This window comes from Aythya marila, assembly GCF_965140915.1.
Source record: "Aythya marila genome assembly, chromosome: 4".
Classification (NCBI taxonomy): domain Eukaryota; kingdom Metazoa; phylum Chordata; class Aves; order Anseriformes; family Anatidae; genus Aythya; species Aythya marila.
In genome coordinates this window covers 51,861,454-51,886,408 of record NC_139045.1, presented here as the reverse complement: position 1 = coordinate 51,886,408, position 24,955 = coordinate 51,861,454, and the positions used below count along the sequence as shown (strand labels likewise).

General features: G+C 36.1%; 1 protein-coding gene across 11 annotated transcripts in view; it reads right to left on the bottom strand.

The window, feature by feature from the left end:
- The window catches only part of ATP8A1 (ATPase phospholipid transporting 8A1), a 112,195-nt gene that overhangs the window by 53,773 nt on the left and 33,467 nt on the right, over positions 1-24,955 (bottom strand). For 10 of the 11 annotated variants that reach the window (XM_082759462.1, XM_082759465.1, XM_082759467.1 and 7 more), the window contains 10 exons: positions 22,820-22,908; positions 20,892-20,936; positions 18,200-18,272; positions 15,685-15,790; positions 14,272-14,354; positions 14,054-14,103; positions 6,149-6,218; positions 5,008-5,092; positions 1,197-1,336; positions 67-205 (listed from right to left, as the gene is read on the bottom strand). In XM_082759462.1, the coding sequence (XP_082615588.1) occupies positions 67-205; positions 1,197-1,336; positions 5,008-5,092; positions 6,149-6,218; positions 14,054-14,103; positions 14,272-14,354; positions 15,685-15,790; positions 18,200-18,272; positions 20,892-20,936; positions 22,820-22,908 (880 nt within the window). The remainder of the gene's footprint in view (positions 1-66; positions 206-1,196; positions 1,337-5,007; positions 5,093-6,148; positions 6,219-14,053; positions 14,104-14,271; positions 14,355-15,684; positions 15,791-18,199; positions 18,273-20,891; positions 20,937-22,819; positions 22,909-24,955) is intronic. The other variant, XM_082759466.1, reaches the window with a different exon arrangement.

Genomic DNA, 24,955 nt, shown 5'->3' with positions numbered 1-24,955 from the left:
ACTCCAGCAACTTCTAAAATTTCTAAATCTATCGACATAGTCATTAAGTAAAAGCATATATAATACCTATGTTAATGGCAGTCTCTTGTTTGTCCCCAGTAAGTATCCAAATTTTTATGTCAGCTTTCATGAGTGTCTCTATGGTCTCAGGCACTTTATCTTGTAGTTTATCTTCAATTGCTGTTGCTCCGAGTAGCTGAAGATTCTGTGGATAAAAAATATTCGGTACCTGAAGTTTTTCCAGTTTAAATTCAGTTTAAATCTTTCAGTTTCCTTTGTTTAGCTTTTCATGTTTATGAAATGATTAATGTTCTTAAAATTCATGAATCAGATTAGGTAACCACTAATAAAGTTCTTCAAGTATATTCTTATGAACTTTATGTTAAATATCTATGTGTTGTGATAAACTGTGAACTGTATAGCATGAACACTACAAATTCACCCAATTATAGGTGAATACCTTGTTCTGCAAAAGCTGTCCCAGTGCAGGGACACAAAAGTAAAGCTAACAGGGTGATTCACATTCTGTCTTCTGCTAACTGAAGAGGGCTTACAGAGAAGCCATTTTTTCCCATGATGTAAACAGTGAAAGAACAAGTGTAAATAGTCACTTTCTGCAACAAAAGAAAAATAAATTCCTGAAAAGGGGGAGAAAAACAGTTCAGCACTAAAAATAAAAATTGTCTACTGTAGCTGGGAAGACTCCCTCCTTGGAGACACTCGCAATTTCATTAAAGTGCTGGACAGCTTTAGAATTAGCCCTCTTTTAAGCAGTGGGTTATGACTTGATGATCTTCTAATCTTAACTTTTCTCATTCACTATACTTTACATTATACAACATTATACAACAAAGCAGATGTTATTTCTCTGTTAACCATTTTATTCAACAAAACAGCAACCTTGAAAAAAATAATTAACAGTAGCTCAATGCAAAATCAGTACTTTCTGGGAAGCAAGTTACTTGCTGCAAAAACTTTATCAAATTAATCTTTCCTTCATTTCAACCATCTCAACTGCTAGGACTACATGATGTATCTGTCAGTATACTGCTAAAGCTTTTTCTGTCAAAGCGTTTTTTCTCAATGACTTGGATTTCATGGTACATGTAAGGACAAATTCAGAAAAAAAACATCAAACACAAAAAACATAACAAGCTACTCCCCCTGAAAACAAAAACCCAGAGAAATGCACATACTTTTTCAATTAGTTCATAGCTCTCCTCAAGTTTGAGTGCTCTGTTCTGTATAGCTGTAGAAGCCCGGTGATAGACATCTAACCATTCTTGATAATCACTTTCTGAAATCTCAGCTACAGCAAAACACAGGGTTCTTAAGCCTAAAGAGAAAGCAGATAGTATGATTCAATATTTTTTAGTTCCTTCCCTGAAATGTCTACAATGAGTAACTATTAGAAGTTTTTTTCTCCTGTATTTGATGTTTGTTTGTGTCTGATTTTCAACATATTGCTGCACATCTTGAAGAAGTTTATTTCATGTATCTAAAATATAAAATGTGATAGAAAGAGAAATTTATGCAGGAGAGTAACTCTTCCAAAGAAGCTGAATTTAACACAGGTGTTACTCTTCAGGAAAAGATGAAAATTTTGCAAAACGTTCAACTTATCTTAAACTGTAGAAGAAACATGAAGCCAATTACACTTGCTGAACAGATAATATACATTAGATGTTTAAGAACATCATAACTGTAAGATTGAATTATACTTCTGAGCAAAAATATTATAAACTTTAATTTTGCTATGATGGGAAGTAATAACTCTATAATGAGTGTTAAAATACATCACCACAATGTTACAATTTCCCCCTCCTTTACCTCTTCCCTAAGGTCCTTATGAAATTATCAGTTGAAGTCAGAAATTTGCCATCTAGAAACCAATTGTGAATCCCATCACATTTATTTTCCCATATCACAGATTATTCTAGCTTTCCAAATTCTTAAAATAAAATCTTTGTATATGGGCAACGTTTAATCTAGTAAATACTATATACATGTAAATATATATACATATATATACACAGACACATATATGTACTACTTATACTTTGTAACAGAATTTTTCCTTCACCATAAACCTATTATTGAACACTACAGTGATAATCTGAGACTCTAAAATAAAAATAAATAAATCTCTTTTCTGACAATACAGACTTAAATTCCATTTAAAGAGACAGGTGTCAAAGTCCTAAGTTTGTTTTCACGTATCATGAGATTCTTATGTTTCTAGCACATGAAGTTGTATTAACTCTTTATATATGGAGAAGAGCATTGCTCCAGCCAAATGAAATCTCTTGAAGCCACAGTTTGCAGGCAGAGAGATTGAGGAGGGGGATTGGCAGGACTATTGGCTATTTGGTTATTTACCCACTATTCCCAGGAGATGAAGAGCATCTTAACTAGGGATGGCTAAACACAATCTTTATTTGTTCACAGGCTTCTGCTGTGCACAGATCAGCATCAGCAGCAATTCTGAAATAATCCAAGAGGCTGGGCATTACATGTCTGAAATTTAAGATAATAATATAATATTGTCAGGACATAAATCACTTGTAATTCTAATATGTTAATAACTGAGCAGTATTAGGAACACTGCTTTTTACCATATAGACCTACAGAACAAAAAAATCAGATGATTTTTTATTTTTTTGTTTAATTTGAATATGTTAGCAAGATTCAAATAAATGAATACGACGTGAGAGATGACATGAGGGAGAATTATGACTAATAGCAATTTGGTTTCCACGATTCTTTCAAAATATTTTAGGCAGGTGATAAAACAAAGAGAAGAAATCATCATGTATACAATATCAGCAAACATGTTACTCAACACATTTTTCCTTTTAAATCAGAGCCTTTTTTTCTATTTTAATTTTTTTTTAAAAAAAGTCTCTTTTCATTTTAATTTAAAGGAATCTTTCATATAAAAAGTGGAAAACATATCATTAAGTCTGCTTCTTAACAGACTGGAACAACAACACAGAAAAATTATACACTTTCTCTATTTATCCAAGCAGGCATTAACACTCAAGCTTAATAAATGCTTAAATATAAATGCCAGCCATGCTAACCACTTCATTTTTGAACAACACACCAAGAGTATGCAGCAAATGCCAAGGACATACTGTACTGCCACATGAAAGGATACACATGAGAAACTTTGCAACGTCATTGGCTGTAATTTAAATCTGATGCAAAAATAAATACCAATTTCATTAATCGATTCCAGAGAGAGGTGTACTTTTTTTTTTTTTAAATATTAAGTTTAGTGTTTTTGAAAGGTTAGCAATTCACTTCTGAACAGTAAATCTTTTCATCTCTTTAAAAGAAGTATAAAAAAGCATTTGAACAAATTTCTTAACACTAATAGATATGAGCACTGGTTTTAAAGAAGGGCAGGATTTTTCACTTTTTATTTTTATTTCATTCAGTCCAATCTGACTGCCAAAGAAAAATGGTATCATTTGTTTCACTGATTTAATGAAAACAGTAGTTAAGAATTGGATTTAAATTCTCATATTAGTTCACACATGATAACAGTTCCTGATATATTTTTATTTTTTCTGTAACCAAACATACAGTCTTACAACCCAAACTAACCGATTGTGGTTTGACTGTTAAGAAACTGTCCCAAATTTGACACTTAGCTCACATAACTAGATTCATAAGGTCAAAGTATACATCTGAGGCTTCATGTTGTATTATCAGTCAAATTTACTTGGTTTTAGTTGTGTTTTCAGCTTTCTTGCAAAGAAGGAAATTTATTCTTCTAAAGAAATAAATTTATTTTAAGTTTGAAACTCTCTAAGATTGTTTAAGGTTAACCAAGTGTTTCCTGTAGAGATCTTGACACAGAAAACAAGCAAAAGAAAGATCTCTGGCTTGTTTCTGCTGTCACCAACAAACTCAAGAGCCTGAAGGTGGTGACTACAACACTAAACAAAAGGCGTAATTCCACAATAAACCACAAGAGAAAAAATCAGAAAAGCCATAAAAATAACAAACAGAAAAAGGATCTCTCCTGATACAACAACATTTGTTCAGACATCAGTTATGAAAAGGTAAGGAAAGTATTTTAAGTAAAGAAAATATTTTAAAGTTTGTTTTCAACTATAAGCTTATTTCTTAAAACACAATAAAACACTTTTAATGTTCCATTAACAATGTATTAGAAAAAAACTGATGAGATAAAAAAAAATAATTGAATTTCAGATTACCATAACTCTCTCCCAACTCATAAATAAATGAAAACACTATGATACTTCACAGCACAACTCTATAATTCATGCCCTCCCTCTTCTCCTCCCCTTTCTGCTATCTTTGTAAAAAGGAAGAACTAGGAGCATTGATGGAAAAACTAATACCAAAACAGAAAATTTTCCACAGTTTGCTTTCCTTCTCATCTATACCGTGGAATTCACTTTTATTTAATAATTGGCTGTTTGTATCAATAGTTCCAATTTCATAGTCTCTTACATTTTACTTACTACTCCTACTTCATGAACCCTAATGGAGCAAGTGCTTTGAAAGACTGGTTGCTAAAAAGTAGCATATGGAAAACTAGTGATTACAATTCCTCTTACCGTGACAGAAAAAATATATTGTAAAGCTGCCTTAGAAACACTGTGCTAGTCATATGCAGGTATATTCAATTCAATTTGGCTGCTGTTTCTTATGCTACAGCATTCATTGTGTGAGGGAGACTAAAATGATCACGGAAGATGAAACATTCACTAAGACAAAAATTGTACAATATGTTTTCTGCTCTTTGGAAAAATATATTTTGTTTAAAAGCCTCTGAAGTGTTGTTTTCTTTCTTTTAAACTTACTACTGAAGCTTTTTCAGAAGAAGATTATCTTTTAGGGAGGTATTAGTAAAATGTAATTTTCTAACTTCATGTGAAGAAAACATTACAGCATCAGAAAATTGAAAAACTGAATAGTTGAACAGTAACCACAGTTGCATTTAGTTTTAAATTGAATAGTATCACCCACCTTCTGTAGCAAACTGCTCTAGATGTTTTAAGGTGATTTCTTTGTATTTTGAACTTTCAGCAAGGCGGTCATAAATTACAGTATCCTACAACATAAATAAAATGAACACAAAACAATTTAATAGAAAAATGTGTTTTGTAGACAATAAAAACACATAGGAAAAAGTGGCAGAAAAATATGCAGAATTAGATTACTTCAGTACAAATATATAAATAAATAAATTTATTTCAGTGGAAGAAAAAAAGGACACTCTAAACCCTCTGAATCTCTAAAATTAAAAATTACATCACAGCAGAATTTGTCTCTCCTACATATTTTGCTGTTATTTCCCTTCATTTTGAAAGGTACAGTATCTTTTGTCTTGCCACGTGGATTATTTTGATCTTTTAAAATGCTGTCTTTGTTTCAATATTAAGCTCAAAATGTAAAATTAGCTTTGCATAACTGTCATTCATAGCCTTTTGTAACCGTCTTGATATACAGAATGCTAACGAAAGCTTTTTGTCTTCTCTGGAGAAGATGCAGAATGGACATTTATATTCCGTCAACTTTAGCTTTTTAAACCATTCAGGAATTAGATTTGCATCACCATCCCTCCTCCCGCTATCAAACATGAATTTAGATATGGTCCAAGAACTAATGAGAAACCCGAACATTCTTATATGTAAGTGTGATTAGGCTATCTTCTGATCTTATCTTCAGGAGTTACTTCTGGCATAACACTGATGATAGGCTAAAATTCATACCTAGTTGTTTATACTAGATTACTATTCCCACCTACTGATTCATGCTCAACAACCCCAGCAAGTAAATGATATGAAACCATACCTTTACCTATTTTCTTGGAGTACAGAAAGAAACAATTAATAGGAAGTATAAAGGCATTAGTCAAAGTACAAAGAACACCTAAGTACAGAATGCACAGGTCTCTTACCTTCTTACGCAGTTAGTAAGGAAAAAAATAAACTAGTTCATCACATTAAACAACTACATAACAAAATCATGTAAACTGAAAAAGGCATCATCCTCTCCCACCCCTCACCATTTTCAATGTTTTGAAATTCTACCATTCTAACAACTTTCTGCTTTTGTACGTGTAAGTGCATGTTCTTTGATAAAGTGAAAATACAGTAAAACTCACAGCTCCTTTGCAGTAGAGTCTTAACTTTCCTGTTGGCGTGCGAACTATCACTGACATTCTCTTCCTAGAGCTGAAAGAGAAATAAATGCCCAGTAAGTGGGTAATTCATAAATATATTTAACAACATTTTACCTACGAATATTAATATATAAGTCACATAAGTTACATTTTCGCAAGGGAGGTAAATGAGGAGAGAAGGAGGTGTAAGAGGAGCCAGCAGCGCCCCACCCCAGGCCGTTCAAAAGCTGCCCCTAGGGAGCGCGAGAGACCAGGAGTGCGGCGAACAGGGCGGGCAAACACGGCATGGCGTGTCAGAAGGGAGTGGTGCGGCAGTTAAAAGGACGGGCAAACAGGGTGTGGCATGTAAGAAGGGCATGGCACAGCAGTTAACAGGATGGGGAAACAGGGCGCAGCAGTTAGCATGGCAGTTCACACAGGCAGGGTGAGCAGGAAGGGCAGAATGTTTCCCCCTGCCCATACGAACACCTCCTCTAACAGTGGTCTACTGCTAGCTAAACTGCAATGGTCTCCACCAGGCACAGTGCGCTCTCCAGGAAGTCTGTACACACCCAGACTGCCTGCTCAAAACTGCAGCAGTTCAGGTCTCCGGGTGCAGGGAGTGCCTGAGCCTGTTGCTACTACCTGCGGGGGGCAAAGAGACTGTGTGCGTGAGGTGCGAGCAGGTGGACGACCTGGTCCGCCTCGTGACAGAACTCGAGGAGGAGGTTGAGAGGTTGAGGGATATCAGGGAGCGTGAGCAGGAGATAGACTTGTGGAGCAACTCCCTGCGCTGGCTGAAGGACAGGTACCGGGGAGAGACCCCCCAAATGGGGGTGGACCCCCTGCACTGTTGCTGTTGGGCAGAGGCAGGGGACCTAGGAGTTGAGGAGGAATGGAAACAGATCCCTGCTCAACATTGCAGGTGATGCCGCCCCCCACCGGCTCCACTTTCCCAGGTGCTCTTATGCAACAGGTTTGAGGCCCTGGAGCTTGAGAGACCGGTAGCTGAGGAAGAGGTACAAAGTCTACCCAGGAGGATGCCTAGGGCAAGGAAGTCGACTCCACGCCTCAGGACTGTTGCGAGGATGTTGCGAGGCAGTGCAGGGACAAAATTAGAAAGGCCAAAGCTCATCTGGAGCTCAATCTGGCTACTGCCATCAAAGACAACAAAAAATGTTTTTACAAATACGTTAATGCAAAATGGAGGACTAAGGAGAATCTCCAGCCTTTACAGGATGCAGGGGGCAACTTAGTCACAAAAGATGAGGAAAAGGCGGAGGTGCTTAATGCCTTCTTTGCCTCAGTCTTTAGCGGCAAAACCAGTTGCTCTCTGGATACCCAGTACCCTGAACTGGTGGAAGGGGATGGGGAGCAGAATGTGGCCCTCACTATCCATGAGGAAATGGTTGGCAACCTGCTATGGCACTTGGATGTACGCAAGTCGATGGGGCCAGATGGGATCCACCCGAGGATACTAAGAGAACTGACAGAGGAGCTGGCCAAGCCGCTTACCATCATTTATCACCAGTCCTGGCTATTGGGGGAGGTACCAGTTGACTGGCGGCTAGCAAACATGATGCCCATCTACAAGAAGGGCCAGAGGTCAGACCTGGAACACTATAGGCCTGTCAGTTTGACCTCAGTGCCAGGGAAACTCATGGAGCAGATTATCTTGAGTGTCATCACGCGGCACTTGCAGGGCAACCAGGTGATCAGGCCCAGTTAGCATGGGTTTCTGAAAGGCAGGTCCTGCTTGACGAACCTGATCTCCTTCTATGACAAAGTGACGCGCTGGGTGGATGAGGGAAAGGCTGTGGATGTGGTCTACCTTGTCTTCAGCAAGGCTTTTGACACCGTTTCCCACAGCATTCTCCTCAAGAAACTGGCTGCTTGTGGCTTGGAGTGGCGCACGCTTCATTGGGTTAAAAACTGGCTGGATAGCCGGGCCCAAAGAGTCGTGGTGAATGGAATCAAATCCAGCTAGAGGCCGGTCACTAGTGGCATTCCCCAGGGCTTGGTACTGGGGCTGGTCCTCTTTAATATCTTTATTGATGATCTGGATGAGGGGATCGAGTGCACCCTCAGTAATTTCGCAGATGACACCAAGTTAGGTGCGTGTGTCGATCTGCTCGAGGGTAGGAAGGCTCTGCAGGAGGATCTGGATAGGCTGCACCGATGGGCTGAGGTCAAGTGCCTGGTCCTGCACCTGGGGTGGAATAACCCCAAGCAGAGCTACAGGCTGGGAGATGAGTGGTTGGAAAGCTGCCAGGTGGAGAAGGACCTGGGAATATTGGTGGATACTTGGCTGAATATGAGCCAGCAGTGTGCTCAGGTGGCCAAGAAGGCCAACAGCATCCAGGCTTGCATAAGAAGCAGTGTGGCCAGCAGGTCTAGGGAAGTGATTGTCCCCCTGTACTTGGCTTTGGTGAGGCTGCACCTCGAGTACTGTGTTTAGTTTTGGGCCCTTTGCTACAAGAAGGACATTGAGGTGCTCGAAAGAGTCCAGAGAAGGGCGACGAAGCTGGTGAGGGGTCTGCAGAACAAGTCCTACGAGGAGCGGCTGAGGGAGCTGGGTTTGTTCAGCCTCAAGAAAAGGAGGCTCAGGGGTGACCTTACTACTCTTTATAAGTACATTAAAGGAGGCTGTAAAGAGGTGGGGGTTCATCTATTCTCCCACGTGCCTGGTGACAAGATGAGGGGGAACGGGCTAAAGTTGCACCAGGGGTGTTTTAGGTTGGATATTAGGAAGAACTGCTTTACTGAGAGGGTTGTGAGGCATTGGAATGGGCTGCCCAGGGAAGTGGTGGAGTCACCATCCCTGGAGGTCTTTAAAAGACGTTTAGATGTTGAACTTAGCGATATGGTTTAGTGGAGGACTTGTTAGTGTTAGGTCAGAGGTTGGACTCGATGATCTTGAGGTCTCTTCCAATCTAGACAATTTTGTGATTCTGTGATAATTCAAAAGAAAAGGAACAAGGCTGTTCTGAATGATGTTTTCAGGTGACTGGGATGGAAAAAACAGTTTCGCTGTCTAATAACTAGAATTAATTCAGTCTTTCTGTGCACTTCTCTGTAGGTCTTTTTCCTGCAAAAAGGAATTTAAGAACCTTTACCTTGTCTACTGATCGCAGAAAAGCATCTTATGGCATAAAGCATATGTGACGAAGATCATAAAGACCACTTCAGCATTTTCTTCCTTCCCAGCCAAACAGAAAGTGTCCCAGGTATACTGTGCCGCATTACTGTCATCAAATACTTCAGAGTCCTACTCCTCACACATTATTTTAAGTATGATGAGATTTAGAAGGTGCCTTGCCTCACTACTCTCTGACTCTCAGTTGTTAACGAGATCTATGTTTTTTTTCTTTCAGTCCTAATGACTGAAGTCAAGGTAGGAATGGGAAGAAAAGATGGATAAGATGGTCACGTTTGCTTTGTCTTCCCTTTGAGAGCCTCCAACAAACCTACTTTAGATTCAATATCGTATCCAGTCAAAATGTGTACTTATACCATAATTCTTTCAAACTTTTTTTTTTTTTTAATATCTCCACAGGAACTATTTAGGGAACAAAAATAATTTGTCATGCATAGAGCTCACAGTAAAATACACAAAAGAGATTGAAGTAAATGGTCCTTTTATAAGTTCAGTTCCTGTTGGGAACTGGATCCCATTTATAGATCATCAAATAGCATTGTATGAATGGTTTCTGAAGTTCAGACTGCCAAGGAAAACATCCCATAAGTGGAATATATGGAGATAGGTTAAGGAAAGAATTTTAAAATTACTCGTGAAGTAACTGCCTGAATATTATCTTCATGAAAATATTTTCCTATTCCACCTATGTGTGCACTTTACTTCAAGCAGCGATCTGAGCAGCAATATTTAATTACATTTCTACTGTGACTATTGCATAAGACAGCATAAAAAGACCTTAGCTGCTGCAACTCTTTCTCTACTTGATCTCTTATCTAAAAACTCTCAGATAAAACCCTTAGACAGTGTCCAGTTAGGGATTTACTAAGATAACCATTAAGAAATTCAGATAATCTAAACTGCAATTATGTTGCTTAAAGTTTCTTTAAAATCCTGAGATTCAATTGATTCCCGGTATAATTGTTTAGCTTATAGCTATCTTAATTCATTACATCAGCCTGAATGTTCAGCTAAGGAACAGAGGAGGAACCTAACCTGCTATTTATTAATTTATTTATTTCTAAACATATGTGCATATATATGTGTGTATATATATACATTTCCTGTTTATACAGACACAAACACACATGCACACTTCACAACTAAAAACTAAGCAGTTTTTTACTTGTCTTGTAATACAAGAAAATTGCAGTCCTGAAGTTCTGCATACAGCTGCATGCCTATCAATCTACTGAAGATGCACCAGAGAATAATCAATGTTTTCCTGTAGCTTTCCAAAACTTGAGCTGTGAAGACAGACATTGAATCTTGACTGACATACACTCTTCTTAACAAAACTGCAATAAAGCTTATCAGTGGGACTTACTGTCAAGGACTTCTTTTTATGAGCCTTTTCACTGCAGTGATAGTCTTATGTCTGATTTGTGGTAAAATAAGAAATCATAAAATTGCGCTATTACATGAAACTCAATGCAATACCATTTTTTTTGTTTTACTTTCTTCACATAGGAGAGACAATAGCTGGTAATTCCCATGGAATTGTCATGGGATTACAGCACAGCTGAATCATTGTGAGGGGACAAAAACAGTCTTACAGTCTTGATGGGCCCTTTGTTATTTTGCAAGACCTATCTACAGCTTAAGATGAAATTTTCATCAGAGTTTATCCACACAAACACAAAAACCAAATATTGCTACCAAGGTTTTGGTACCTCTTCTGTCAGCCACTTTTTTTTTGTTTGTTTTTCCTTACATTTACAAGTATCAGTCTTCAGTCAGAAGTCAGAACACGATCAGTACATTCTGTCCCTCTTTCAATGATGGAGAGGAGATAAGATTTGAAATGCTCTAGAAGGTGGCCTTCTGTCTGCACAGTACAACAGCCAAGGCAATATACATTATTCATAAAACTGATTGGGTCTAAGACTTGTCAAGCTATTGATGCATTTCAGACAAATTACAGTGTTATTCTACATCAAAAATGTTTTTCTCTAGACAAGGAGCTTTACCCTGTAGCTACCACAGAAGACTTATGCTAGAATATGGAGATGTGCTCCTGGGATGCAGAGGAAGATCAGTCATTAAATCAATAGATGATGCATACTCCAGATATTGAAATACAATTACTAGGTCTATAGTCATCAGTGAAATTAATTCTGGTGCTAAAAATTCAATTCATTCCTCTAACAAAACAGATACAATCAAAACCTCCATCAGTAGAACTGTGTGCATAATGACACATTCTTGCACTGATGTGCAATTTCTACACTGTTAACGGACATAGCTTATGCTTGCTGAAACAAGGAATCACATACTGAAATTCACGCTACCTAGCCCAAGTGAAAAGACAGTGCATGTACTCAGCACAGGAATGACAGTAAGCATAAGATTTTCTCTGCTTTTGGATCCTTAACTGACACGACAGACTTGATTTTGACTTGTTTTTGGCTCCCAAGAGATAGCTGCAGTTTTTCTATTTTTATAATTTCAGGTGACAGAATATGAGAATGCGCACAGCGTTTCCTTTCACAATTCCTTCTCCTGACAGCATGGGGAGCCCTGAACAGCACAAGGTTAGAAGGGGTTTGAAAAACTCTTCGGTTCCTTAAACTTGGAGTACCACAGCAGTTGTGGCATCTGAGCAAAGTATCTGTTGGAGACAAGCGAAACTGAGTATAACTCATAAGGACACTGATTACTCCAAAGACATTAGCACTACATTTCGGGAATAATTGCCAGTTGCTTTAGAATTATCAGCTGTTTTCAGTATGCTCACAAGCCTGACTAAAAGCTACTGCCTTACGAAGGATAATTAGCATTTTGTGTACTTCTGTTTTCACAGGTACACCTATGATCACTGCAAAGACTGAGTACCATAAAACACAACTCTATCAAGCATTCCTGCAAGTTTTACTTCTGTAACTTCTCTGAAGGACTACTCTATCAAATATTGACACTGTTGCACTCTTGCTGAAGAGTCTTATCTGGTTTGTACTGGAAGGCAATAAGAAATTAGTTTGCATTTCTTGGGGAAAAAAACACCTTAGAACACCTGGAAGCTCTTAACTCAGGAGGAGACTTAATTGTCAGATTATTACTCTGAAGGTAGATGCTGCTACCCATACATATGGTGTTAGGTTTTTTAGTCAAAATTTCTCCTGCTATGGAGCAAGGGTGACCTCTAGTGCTTCCAACAAGTCAGTTCCAAGCAAAGCTAAATCTGGAATAAACCAAAACAGCTATAAAAACAGTATGCATGGTAAAGTTCTGGTGATTGGTATCCACTGAAAAGCTCGGTCCTCCAGAGGCTAAGCTTCAAAAGCAATTCTCCATTATCCATGAAGTATCACTGTTTAAAATATGGTTTTAGACTGACACAGAATTTTAAGATCTATGAAATGAAGATAAAGAGCAAAAGTAGGAACAAAATAGGAATCTTTTACTGCTATCCCATGAATAAAGTATGAACTTACACAAATGTCAAACTACCAATAAACAAGCAGATGTGCAACATGCTTGCTAAATTTCCAGAACAGAAAGTGAAAAAAGTGCCTACAGGAAAATGAAACAATGGCGGAAGTCTGAAAAATGTCTAGTATGTCCTCTATAATATAGAAGTTGTTAATGTTAATTGCAAGAACTCATTAAAATACATTCAGAACTAAAAGCAAGTCTGTTGCTTTTTTTCCCCACTCTGCTGATTCTTCTGTTATGCTATGCATTATTATTACTATTATAATTATTACATTATTATTACAACTATAGGCAACTATTTCTCTCATTTCACACAACCTATCCATCTACAGCTCCTTTCCTTTTCTATTGCTTTGGATTTTTATTTATTATTTGATCTTTTAGAATCCTCAACGTAAACTCAAGGGAAATGTAAGGGGACAAGGAAAGGCAAACAATGATCACATTCTGCAAGCAAAATTAGAAGGAAGTTTTCTAATAAAAGAAGAGCTTCCTCTACGTACAATTCTCTTCCCCATCCTGTGCCAAAGTAAGCAATAGAACTACGTGAATACTTAAAACACAGACTGCATTCATAGATACAATTTAGAAAGATTTATACAACAAATGAAATGGCATCTTATGCAGGCCTTTATAATTCCAGTAGCTTGGACAGGAAATTTTTACTGAGAGTAAAATATATGTTAATCTCATTTTCCAAGAGAATCCACTAGCCAGTGCTCTAGTGGTGCTGCTCAGAAAGGACTGGTCTTTAGTCTAGATTATTTAAAGAAGTAATAAACAAGTACATTCAAGGCCAAATGCAAAATTACACTCTATCAGTCAAGTCAAACACAAGTTCTTTCTAACATTTTAAGCTTTCCCCTGCTCGCAAATATCAATTATTTTTCTATTTCAGATGGTGCTAGAGCTTTCAAAAATATATTTAAAAGTTCAAATATTTTACTATACTGCCTTTTCACATCAGTTTTTGAGGTTTTGAGAGCAAATGTTTTTGAAACTGAGCAAACGCAAAAGTGGAAAATATTAGACAGAAAGGAGATGACAAAAAATATATGCCTCAGGAAATATCTTGGAAGAAAACCAGAAGCATGATCTTAATCAAGTGCACTATTTTGCCTATGGTATGATCACATGCTATACGTTTCATTACAGAAATAAAAGCCAAGCCTGCACACATTGCTTGTACAAGTATCAAAAATGCAAATGTTTACCCATAAGGTAAATTCATAAGGAATTTTCACAAAAAGACAATAAGTGCTCAACAAGCTGCTTACCTTGTAAATTCTAGCACGTTTAGCAGTTCATATCTCTCTTCTTGTCCCAGCTGAAAAATAAAAAAGGTGAAAATTAATGCAAAAAAAACTAAAGCAGAACAAACAAAAAGAAGCAAAGAACTTCTCAATAGATATGTACTATGATGCAGTTATTCAGAAATTATTTAATATGGCAATAGTAAATACAACAAATTATAATGGTACCCCAAAATACTTACAGACTCTATGATTACTGAGTCAGGTGTCCTTCCAGTGAATACAAAATGAAGATGCCTGGCTGCTCTGACCAATGCTCCTTCATCTGCAACAAGTCAATCAGTAGTACTTATTTTACAAGATGTACAAGAAAACTGTTAGCTTACCCCATGATTTAATGGATTAATTTAATGGATGTTTTCAATTTCTTTTTCCCTTTAAAGATTTGTAAGACTAGACTTGATGCTGGTAAGTACTCTTTGTTTCTCCTGTTAAAAATGTGATGAAATTAATTTACAGTTCACAGAAAATAAGCCCCCAAAAGAACACATTGCTGTGCCAAAAAGAGCACACTCTCCAAAATTTTAACTTGCAAACTAATAAATTATGCATTCCAGTAGATGCAATGACACTGCTTCATTGCAAAGACAGAGACAGCCTTCCTTCTACCCCTAAGCATACTTTCAGGGACTCAGTTGTTTGGATGCTGACTAAACATTGCTTAGAGAACAAACCTCACAATTTCTAAGTGCCTTATTCACTAGGGAGCTGCACAAGGTACTTTCCCTTTTATGTAAGTTGTGATTTAGAAGAAAAGAGTGATAAATCATTCCAGTAAATAATAATAACTTCAGTACCTTCAGGAACCCAGTCTCCAATAGGCATTGGTTCTCTCCAAATGGTTTAAGACATCAGAACAGAACTAGTTCAATGTTGCTAAAAAAAAATGCTGCCATGGCTGTTAGTTTTATTTATGGGCCTACCACTGTTCGTGTCTTTCAATTTTTGAAGGATAGAATTTCCAGATGGATGGCGATCTAGGAGTCGGGGCAGACAGGGATGACGAAGACTGAAGAATATTTACTTCAAGTCATATATTTCAAAGATTTTGCCTTGCTGCGTTGTGTCCCAAATTCAAAAGCTGTCTATAAACCAAGGTAGCCTTCAACTACACCTTTGTGCTGTAATCTTTTCTCAGTCTCTAGTAGACTTGATCACTACTTTTATCCTACTAACCCATTTCTTGTTCATTTTTGATTACAAACAGTCTTTGTGCTAATTACCATGGTTATAGCATAGGTTCACAAGCAAGGACAGTTTATCTCCTGGTTTGCATTTGAGCACTTCCTTTGGACTTCTCCACCAACCTGATGACAGCACATGAATGCTATATGGTTAATTACCCTTTGTCCTCATATAATCCACAGGACATCTGTATATATATTCTAAAGCAAATCAGAAAAATCTACATTCATATTTTTAGACAAAACTGATTCTAGCTGACACTTTTTTTTTGAGGGTTATGTTTTCTTTTTTAATTTCAGAAGATGCATCAAAATAAACAATACATTTTAAATAAAATTTGCTTGATGAATAAATAGTTTTTATTATTTTTCAAACTTTACTATACTTTCACTCAGTTATTTGACTCTCACCTGGAGATGCTGCTTGATATACAATCTTATCACCTTCTCTTTCTGGAACTGCTGTATGACACACTGCCATCATTGTCAAAAACTCACATATTATAGGTGCAGTTGGCTAAAAGAAGAAGTCAGGAAATGATTAATAATTTAACAAATAAGTAATTAAAATGTAATAATATGGATAAACAGTAACCAAGAGAATGTTAATGAAAGATATCTCTCCCTTTTAAACTATCAACAATTAAATAAAACAGACATTATCTATCTGTACACCAATTTCAACATGCAAAATAATTTCTTGCTTCTGTACTTTAATACAGGCAATGTAGATAGAGTTTAGTGGCATTCACTATCATACAATCAAAAGCAAATAACCAAAACCAGAATAATTTAAATACTCATTTTATAGGGAAGGTAAATCTGAATGCTGTATTGAAAATGTAAAATGTTTCCATAGATAATTTTTATTATTTACTGAAGTCTCTTTGAATGTTGTTGTTCTTATTAAAAACTATTCCTTCTAACATTACTTTTGCCTAACACCTTATTTCTTAACATACTTTCTTAACAAAGGTTCTTAAAACCTTTGGAAAGATGTAGCAACTAAACCTGAAAGCCATTTGGAAAATACCACAAGGTCAGGCAGACAGTTTTTAAAGGAAGATAATAAGATGACTATCTCAGGCACTTCAAAATCTACAAAGTTGAAAGAATTTCACATGATTTAACCAAGAGAGGGGAAAAGAATGTATCTAAGCAGAAATAGTTGACTGTTTTTGACTAAAAAGAACTAATACCCCTTATTAGTACAGCTAAGTTTGCAAAATGAATGAACTGACCCCTGAACGATTGCTGAAAAGAAACAACAGCATTCTACCACAACCAAGATTTCTCATAGCATATTTGTAGTATTTCTTTGTATTACTTTATAAAATATAATAATATCTGAAAACCTAACCTAATTCTACAGTACAAAAACACTAATGGGTGACTTGTAATACTCAGATGAATCCAAAGATTTTCATAATCAAACATGGGAGTCGATTTCCTGTCCTCATCCACTGAGGGCCCTCAGATGCTCTGACGATGTATTTAAAAGGCTGAACTACAGATTCTTTTCCAAAACACTTACAAACACATTCAACATATATTGGTGAAACCTCTTTGAATTCTTTTAATTTGTGACTGAATTTTAAAGATATACACAAACGCTTTTTTTCTCTTATTAAAAAAAAGGCAAATAGCTCATTAGATCTTGCTAATATTATACAGACTTAATACTATATATCTACCAGAAAACTCTAAAGATTCAATCACCTGTGCATCAAGGACTTTCTGGACAACAGCACCAAAAGGATGATGCGTCTTCAACACAGTCCACATAACTAGCACTGAAACTGGCCCGTGCAGGTAAATAAAAGAGCCCCCTCTGCTTTAGATACTCTTGAGGGTTGCACTAGCGTACCAGGCATTTAAGGCTGCCCCATTTGTACGAATAAAATGCTTGATTGCCTACCAGTTACCCTGAAATTACCCTCAGGGAAAGATAAAATTTAAGGAAAAAAGAGTAATTTATTTACACTCTTCAAATATAGAACAAGAACACCTACATTAATAGTGTAAATGTAAAGTGTGAAAAAAAAACATCACTTGTACAAATGAAAAAATAAATAGTAATGGTGGTACTGCTTCTTATACTTATGAACTTAAAGTTCATAAGTTATGAGTTTATAAGTTATGAACTTATAAAGTTCATAAACTTTATATCATAAACCTACTAACTTTCTGTTATATGTATTTCCTCTTTGGCACAAAGATTGGTCTCTAGAAACACGTCACAGAATGACAGAATGGCCAAGGTTGAAAGGAACCTCTGAAGATCCTCTAGTCCAACCCCCCCCGCCGAGCAGGATCAGCTAGGCCACACTGAACAGGATGGCATCCAGGCAGGTTTTGAATATTTCCAGAGAAGGCAACTCCACAACCTTTTGGGGTAACGTATTCCAGTGCTCTGTCATCCTCACACTAAAGAAGTGATCACTCATATTCAGCCATCTGTTTCATCTCATCATCTGAGCTGATGATCTAACCTTATGTAAGCGTGTACATAAAAACAATGTATATAGTTAATTCCTGATTCTTGCCAGAGCCTGGGCACTGAAATAATTAGTCATGTCATGCAAGAAACTTAATTGACTGATCCTGAAAGCTTTGATGGAGATCATGACGTTGTATGCACAGCATGAGTTAAGATAAAACACCCATAGAATGAAGAATGTAAGACTGTTGTATTTCAGGCTTAGAAAATTCTAAATCAACTCTACAGAAGGTAAGATTAGATGTTATTTCCAAGTGGATACAATTAACATATATCAACAATGAATAATATAAAAGTATGCATGAGGGCATGCTGATTTTGTGTAAGTACATTATTTATTTTCCTACAGAGGACATAATGTTTTGACTTAGTGAGAGCAATGTTCTAATTTCATAAAACAACACTAATTGTTTCTATATCACTTACATGATTGTTCTGAAGATTCTCCAATAGTGATGAGTCACTAAATGTCTTTTCTTCTCCATTTTGTGAGCCCTGCCTAGAAATAATAAAGTAGAAAAAAAGATCACCATTAGCATATTCTTACATGATTTGCATATGAATTGTTATGTTACTATGCTAGGGTCAAAACACAAATTTTAGTTTGTAGATGTCACAATAAAAGGATGCAGTCACACATGCTGAGAAAATGAAGCGAAAAGGAATTTGTTTCATATCCCCAAACTTTATCTAATTTTAATAAAACTTGATTTATATAAGTACAATCAAATCAAGGGAAGTTTTTCTGCTCACTTTAGATAATGCAGGATCAAGTAAAAATCAATCTACACTATAAGACTGGCTCCTGATCTCCACAGGACAAGATTATTGGAACAATTCAGAACAACATACACCTGGATAGGTTATACTTTGAGAAATTAGCAGCTTTGGAATAGGTTTGCAAGTGTCTGTAGAAAAGAAAGTCAGGTACCTGAAAGGGGTAAGCAAACTGAGTTCAAACATTATGGAAGCCTGGGCAGGGATGGTTTGTTTCCTACTGCTTGTGACCAAAAAGGAAACTATTAAACTGATGTATGAAGACACAGCAACAATGGTGAAGTAGCAAAGGATTGAAGAGACACAAGGTGGAGACAGTTCTTGAGAAATGAAGTCACACACTAACTTTCATATTGCATAAGTCTTGTGGCTGAAGCTGAGAGCTCAAAAGAAGTTACTTCTAGCAAGATCTGTTACTACAGCTGATTGTTGAGTATCAAGACAATCCAGTTGAGTTTGGAATCTCAGTGAAACAATACAGTACTGAAAAGTGAACCCACTTAGAGGAAAGTGTTCATTATTTTTCATTTACTTTGGATTTTGCCTTGAATCTTAGAAGAAACTGAATATATTCAGTGATTTTAAGTATAAGCCACACTTGTCTCAACAGCAGTCTAAAGATCTACGAAAAACGAAGTGAGCTGTTTTAGCGAGCATTATCACAAAGGAATACAAAATGACAGCACTCTGTATAACTACTCAAGGACTGCTTTTTCCAAAAGCCTATTATGAAAGTGAGGAATTCAAAGCATCCTCAATCACCAAGATTTTCTTTTCTATTTTTTTTTTTTTTTTATGCAAAGCAGCTGGATATTGTAGTGCTAGAAGTTAAAGATTTCAGATACATTAAATTTATTTAGAGCTTAAGGCAAGCTTTGACTGTTTAAAGCTTTCTGACAGAAAGACTTCAGGACATTTTTCAGATTCTCAGTACCAAAAACACTGAAAAATATTTGCAGATATTGCTGTTTTCCAGTAGGACAGAATGTATTTCTAGTACTAAAAATAAATATTCAAAAGCTTTGGAATTTGGTACATTATTCATTTTAAGTCTAGAAATGTTAGTCAGATTTATTTAATTATAATATATTTATATAAAAAAAATAATTTTCCTAAGTAATTTATTTTGTAAATATTTACACAAATTTAACAGCTTACAAAAGGGTTATTTTTAACTAGTATTCAGGCATAGGTTCAGTTTCCTATTTTAGATGTGCTTATTGGAATTTTGATGTGTATTAATCGAAAATAGCCTTATTGCATAAATATCTTATACAAAAACGTGCTTTATTTCACTTAAACATTGCATTAATGAAACCACTAATTTGTGCACAGTTAAGAACACTTTTGCTTGTAATAAACAATAATGTGATATTATTAAATTATAAAATAAAAGATTAAAAAGTAATTACAAATAAGAATGTTTGTAATGATCATGTCATAACATCAAATAAGGATCATCAGATCAGGTAAGATTTTAGGGTGTGTATATGTACAATTTTTTGGAAATGTGGAGGAATTTTCAAAAAAAAAAATCTAAAGAAAAAAATTGTTAGTTTTAAGCTATCAAATCAAGCTATTTATTGCAAATCTTTTAAATATAAGGAGACAACATATTACAGAGTTTTGGATGATGTATCTTGCAAATGACTTTCAACAAATACAATTAAGATTATTTAAAAACTGTAAATAAAATTTTGTCCTGGGTTTATCTCACTTTGTTTTGATTGTAAATATTTAGTTTAAGAAAGAATAAGAGGGAAGTGTAAGCCATCATGCAGATGGCAGCAGAAAGGATGCCTGTACTTAGCATTTCCTGAAGTCCCTGTTAAGAGACTAATGTTGGCCTCAAGTGTAATTGTGTATTTTAATTATAGTTTCAGATAAAAATTAGGCAGTACTAATACTCTAAAACTACCAGCAGGAAGGAAAACATTAACTATTATTTTTTTCCACTTTCAAACACAGATTATTTTTCAAACACATTAGAGATTATTACTGAACTATTGCTAGATAACAGTAGAAAATTGTGATTAAAGCTACCATAATACCAACTACCTTTATAAATGACAAAAGTCTCTCCCACAAACAATTCTGACTTGCACAGGATAGGAGCAGTAACCCTCAATAACCCTACTAACAAATCTTCTCCAGAGTACACAACCTAACACCATAGAATTCTTATGTCATAAATTTATGTAATACTTGGTTGGCCTGCATCGACTTGAAACATAGCTTCTGAGTAACATACTTCACATTTAGCTGTGTTTCTAAAAATCTATCTCATCAGCTTTAAGCTTGAATTTTAAACGCCACATACTAAATGACTTTTAGAGCTTACCAATCATCTGAAGGAACACTATAGTCCTCAGGCTCAGGGCAATGGCTGCACAAGAAGCAAAGGAAGAATAGAAACAGGGAGAGAAAAAGAATCACAAAGGCTACAAAAATTTGATCACGTATAATAGGGAAGTTAGTTAGTGAAATTGAATGACCAAGAAAAGTTTTAAAAGCATGTCAACTATTTTGATAGTGCCTAAAAAGAATAAAATATGCAAAAATATTATGTTTCTCTTGAGACTACAAAATATAAATGATCATTTCTGTTTGATTGGGAGCATGTCTATTTACTAACTTATACCACCTCATATAAAAGCATTAGCCCACTTTACAATTCTAGCTTTATATTTCAGTATACATTTTAATAATGTTTTTGTTTGTAAGCAAAAGTATGTTTTTTTTTTTTTTTTTCTTTTTCCCTATTATCCAAAGCTACAGTAATGCAGCTTATCTGCTGAGTTCACAAAATGTTTAAAAACACAGCTAGCCATTGCACATTGGGATTCAGCCCTGTGATGACACAGTTTTGAATATATCACAATTTAGAATATATTAGAAAGAAGAGGCATAGGAGACACAACTACTTCTATCCTTTTCCATTTTCCAGTCTCTCATCTGCATCAATACAGATATGATACTGCAGTGGATACTTATTGTAAAAAGAAACTCAGCTTTTCAAACAGTGATGCTTATCTGACAAGCATCTGATATCTATATATTTTCAAAAAGATGTGGATAGGAGCTATGAAGTACAGGAAAAGAATCAGACCAAATTATTATTATTATTTTTAAAGTAAAGTCATATCCAGGTTTTGTAAAGGAGAAATTTCAGAATTTGTGCTATACTTACTGCAGACGAAGATATAAAACAAACCAAATATTGATTTTAAGTGCCATTACCGTTAGTGTATTTTTTTCATCTTAGATCACATGGTTGAAGTTGAGACATACATATAGGTGTGTGTATGAAACATCAGGGTTGGATATTTATTTTATTACAGCTGTTAATTAAAAATATCTATGGTTAATGCATTAAGGATCTAAGTTTTTAAAAACAGAAAGCTTACGTTAGACTCTGCAAAATTAGTTTAGTATTTTCAAAGGGATCCAAATGATAAAAAGCCGAAACATCACTTTTAGCACAAGTCCAAAACTTAATTTCACAACCTCTGCCTGGTTTCTGCCCAGCTCTACGGGTGTCTAATTATCTGCTTACTGATCAGCCTAGGTCCAGCATCTCATGTACTGGTAAGGCATGTTGACATTTACAATGTAGGTGCTAGAGCTCTATTCATTGCTCTAATGAATTTCTTTGAAGTAAAAAGCGTTAGAAGTTTGAGGCCTTTACAAACTCAGTTGAAGAAGTTGGCTGCAACTGTTGACAAGTAAGTAATAAAACGCTTTGCATTTAGTTCAAGAGGTTTCTTAATAGCAGTATTGATACTAGGAATTATAACACTTAAACACCATTCATAAAAGCCATCTGGATTAAATGCTAGAGCATTGTAATTCAAGTTCTTGTTCATCCTGTGTTTTGTCTAGTGCAAATGCATGTGCCTACATAAAACATGAAGCATGGACTACTAAAGTAGCTTTTTTTTCAAATATGAGGAAAAACCTTTTTTAAAGAAAAAAACATCAACAGTTATCAGACACAGCAACAGAAAAAATAATAGGCATACTGAAGTTGTGTTACAGCAGTAAGCCTATCTAAACTTCATTTTTGCTCCTGTTTACAAAAAGATGTGCCATAACTGAAATGTTCATACTTCCTCTAAGTACCATCTGATAGTCACAAATTGACTCCTATTTGTATTTACTGCCAGGTGTAAGTTTATTTTAACTGTGGTGTTAATTTAGTGTGTACACATATACATAGGCAAAAAAAGGAATACAGATAAAGCAATAAGTATATATTAAAATACCTACCCATAAGCAACTCCTGCCACAGTACATTTTTTAAACTGCATGACATTGCATGTCAGGGTACCCGTTTTGTCAGAAAATATGTATTTGACCTAAATGAATGATAAATTCATTATATGTTAATATTCAACAGTTATTTACATCTCTAGTATAATTCAAGGCTATTAACATACTAAAAATATATATATATATATATATATATATATATTTTTTTTTTAAACCAGTACCACAATCTTCACAGAATGGTTTGGGTTGAAAGAGACCTTAAAGATCATCTATTTCCAACCCACCTGCCATGGGCAAGAACACCTTCCACTAGATCAGGTTGCCCAAAGTCACATCCAACCTGGCCTTCAGCCCTTCCAGGGATGGGGCATCCACAGTTTCTCTGGGCAACCTGTTCCAGTGCCTTACCACCCTCATAGTAAAGAATTTATTCCAAATATCGAATCTAAATCTACCTTTTAGTTTAAAGACACTACGCCTTGTCCTGTCATTACAGGCCCTTGTAAAAGTCCCTCTCCAGCTTTCTTGTAGGCCTTCTTTAGGTACTGGAAGGCTGCAATAAGGTATCCCTGAAGCCTTCTTTTCTCCAGGCTGAACAACCCCAACTCTTTCAGCCTGTCTTCATAGGAGTGGTATTCCAGTCCTCTGATCATCTTCAGATGGTGACCCTCCTCTGGACCTGCTCTAACAGGTCCAAATCTTTCTTGTGCTGGGGGCACCAGGTCTGAATGCAGTACTCCAGGTGGGGGTCTCATGAGAGCAGAGCAGAGGGAAAGAACCATCACCTTTGGTGGTTCAAATTTCTGGTCATGTAACTTTTGATGCGGTCCTGTATACGGTTGGCTTTCTGGACTGCAAGTGCACATTACCAGTTCACGTAGAACTTCTCATCAACCAACACCCTCAGATCTTTCTCATCAGAGCTGCTCTCAAACCATTCTCTGCCCAGCCTGTATTTGTGCTTGGGATTGCACTGAGCCAGATGCAGGACCTTCTGCCTGGCCTTGTTGAACTGCATGAGGTTTGCACAGGCCCACCTCTCAAGCCTTTCTAGGTTACTCTGGATGGCATCCCTTCCCTCCAGCATGCCAACCACACAGCTTAGTGTCGTCGTTAAACTTGCTTAGGGTGCTCTCAACTTCACTGTCTGTGTCACTGACAAAGACCTTAAATAGTGCTGGTCCCAGAGTACTGACCTCTGAGGAATACCACTGGTCACTGGACTCCACCTGGACATTGAGCCATTGACCGCAACTCTTTGAGTGTCACCACCCAGCTAATTCCTTATATACTGAGTTGTCCACTGGTCAAATAAATTAATATTTACATAACTCTTTCTTTCTTTGGGCTTTGGCTTTCCTCACCTGACCCCTGACTGCTTGGACAGTTTCTCTGCATTCGTCCCTTGCTTCCACCCTTTGTGTCTTTGTTGAATTTATAGGAAATGAATATATATAGTATGTAAATGCAGTAGATGCACGGTCTTGATACTAATTTCCCAAAATGGCAATCGATTGACGTGACTTGAAACTTATGCTAACTTCAATACATGGTGGTATGCTTAACTATTTCCTACTCTACATACTTTCAAAATACAAGAAACTAGCAAAGATCAACGACCTTTTTACTTGCTCTAGGTCTCCTATTTCCCTAACATAAAGCTTTCCTCTCTTGAAGTATTAGTACTCCATAAATATTAGATGAAGTATTTGAATACTTGAAGCTAAAAGAAATGGATCTGTGTATCTTTAAATCTAATTCAAATGCAATGGAAAGAAAAAAGTTTATATATGAAGAAATGAAATGGTCTATGATGAAACAAAAGGCTCATAAATTCTCAATGGAGGCTCAGTGAAGGCTATTAAAATCAAAGACAAACTTCAGTTTTAATTCATTAAAAGTTATTTTCATGAAAAATCTCTGTATTTTTAATTAAGAGTTAACTGCATTATCCATTATATAGATGGAACTAGTAATGGTATGTATTACTAGATTAAAAACTAGATCTAGTACTAGATTACTGGTACTAAATTACTAAAATATACTCAGCGTCTCCAATTTAAAGATTCTATTTCTGAGGGATTATGATCTAGCCAAATCAGCAGTTGAGAGAAACCTTCCATGCCAAGTTTA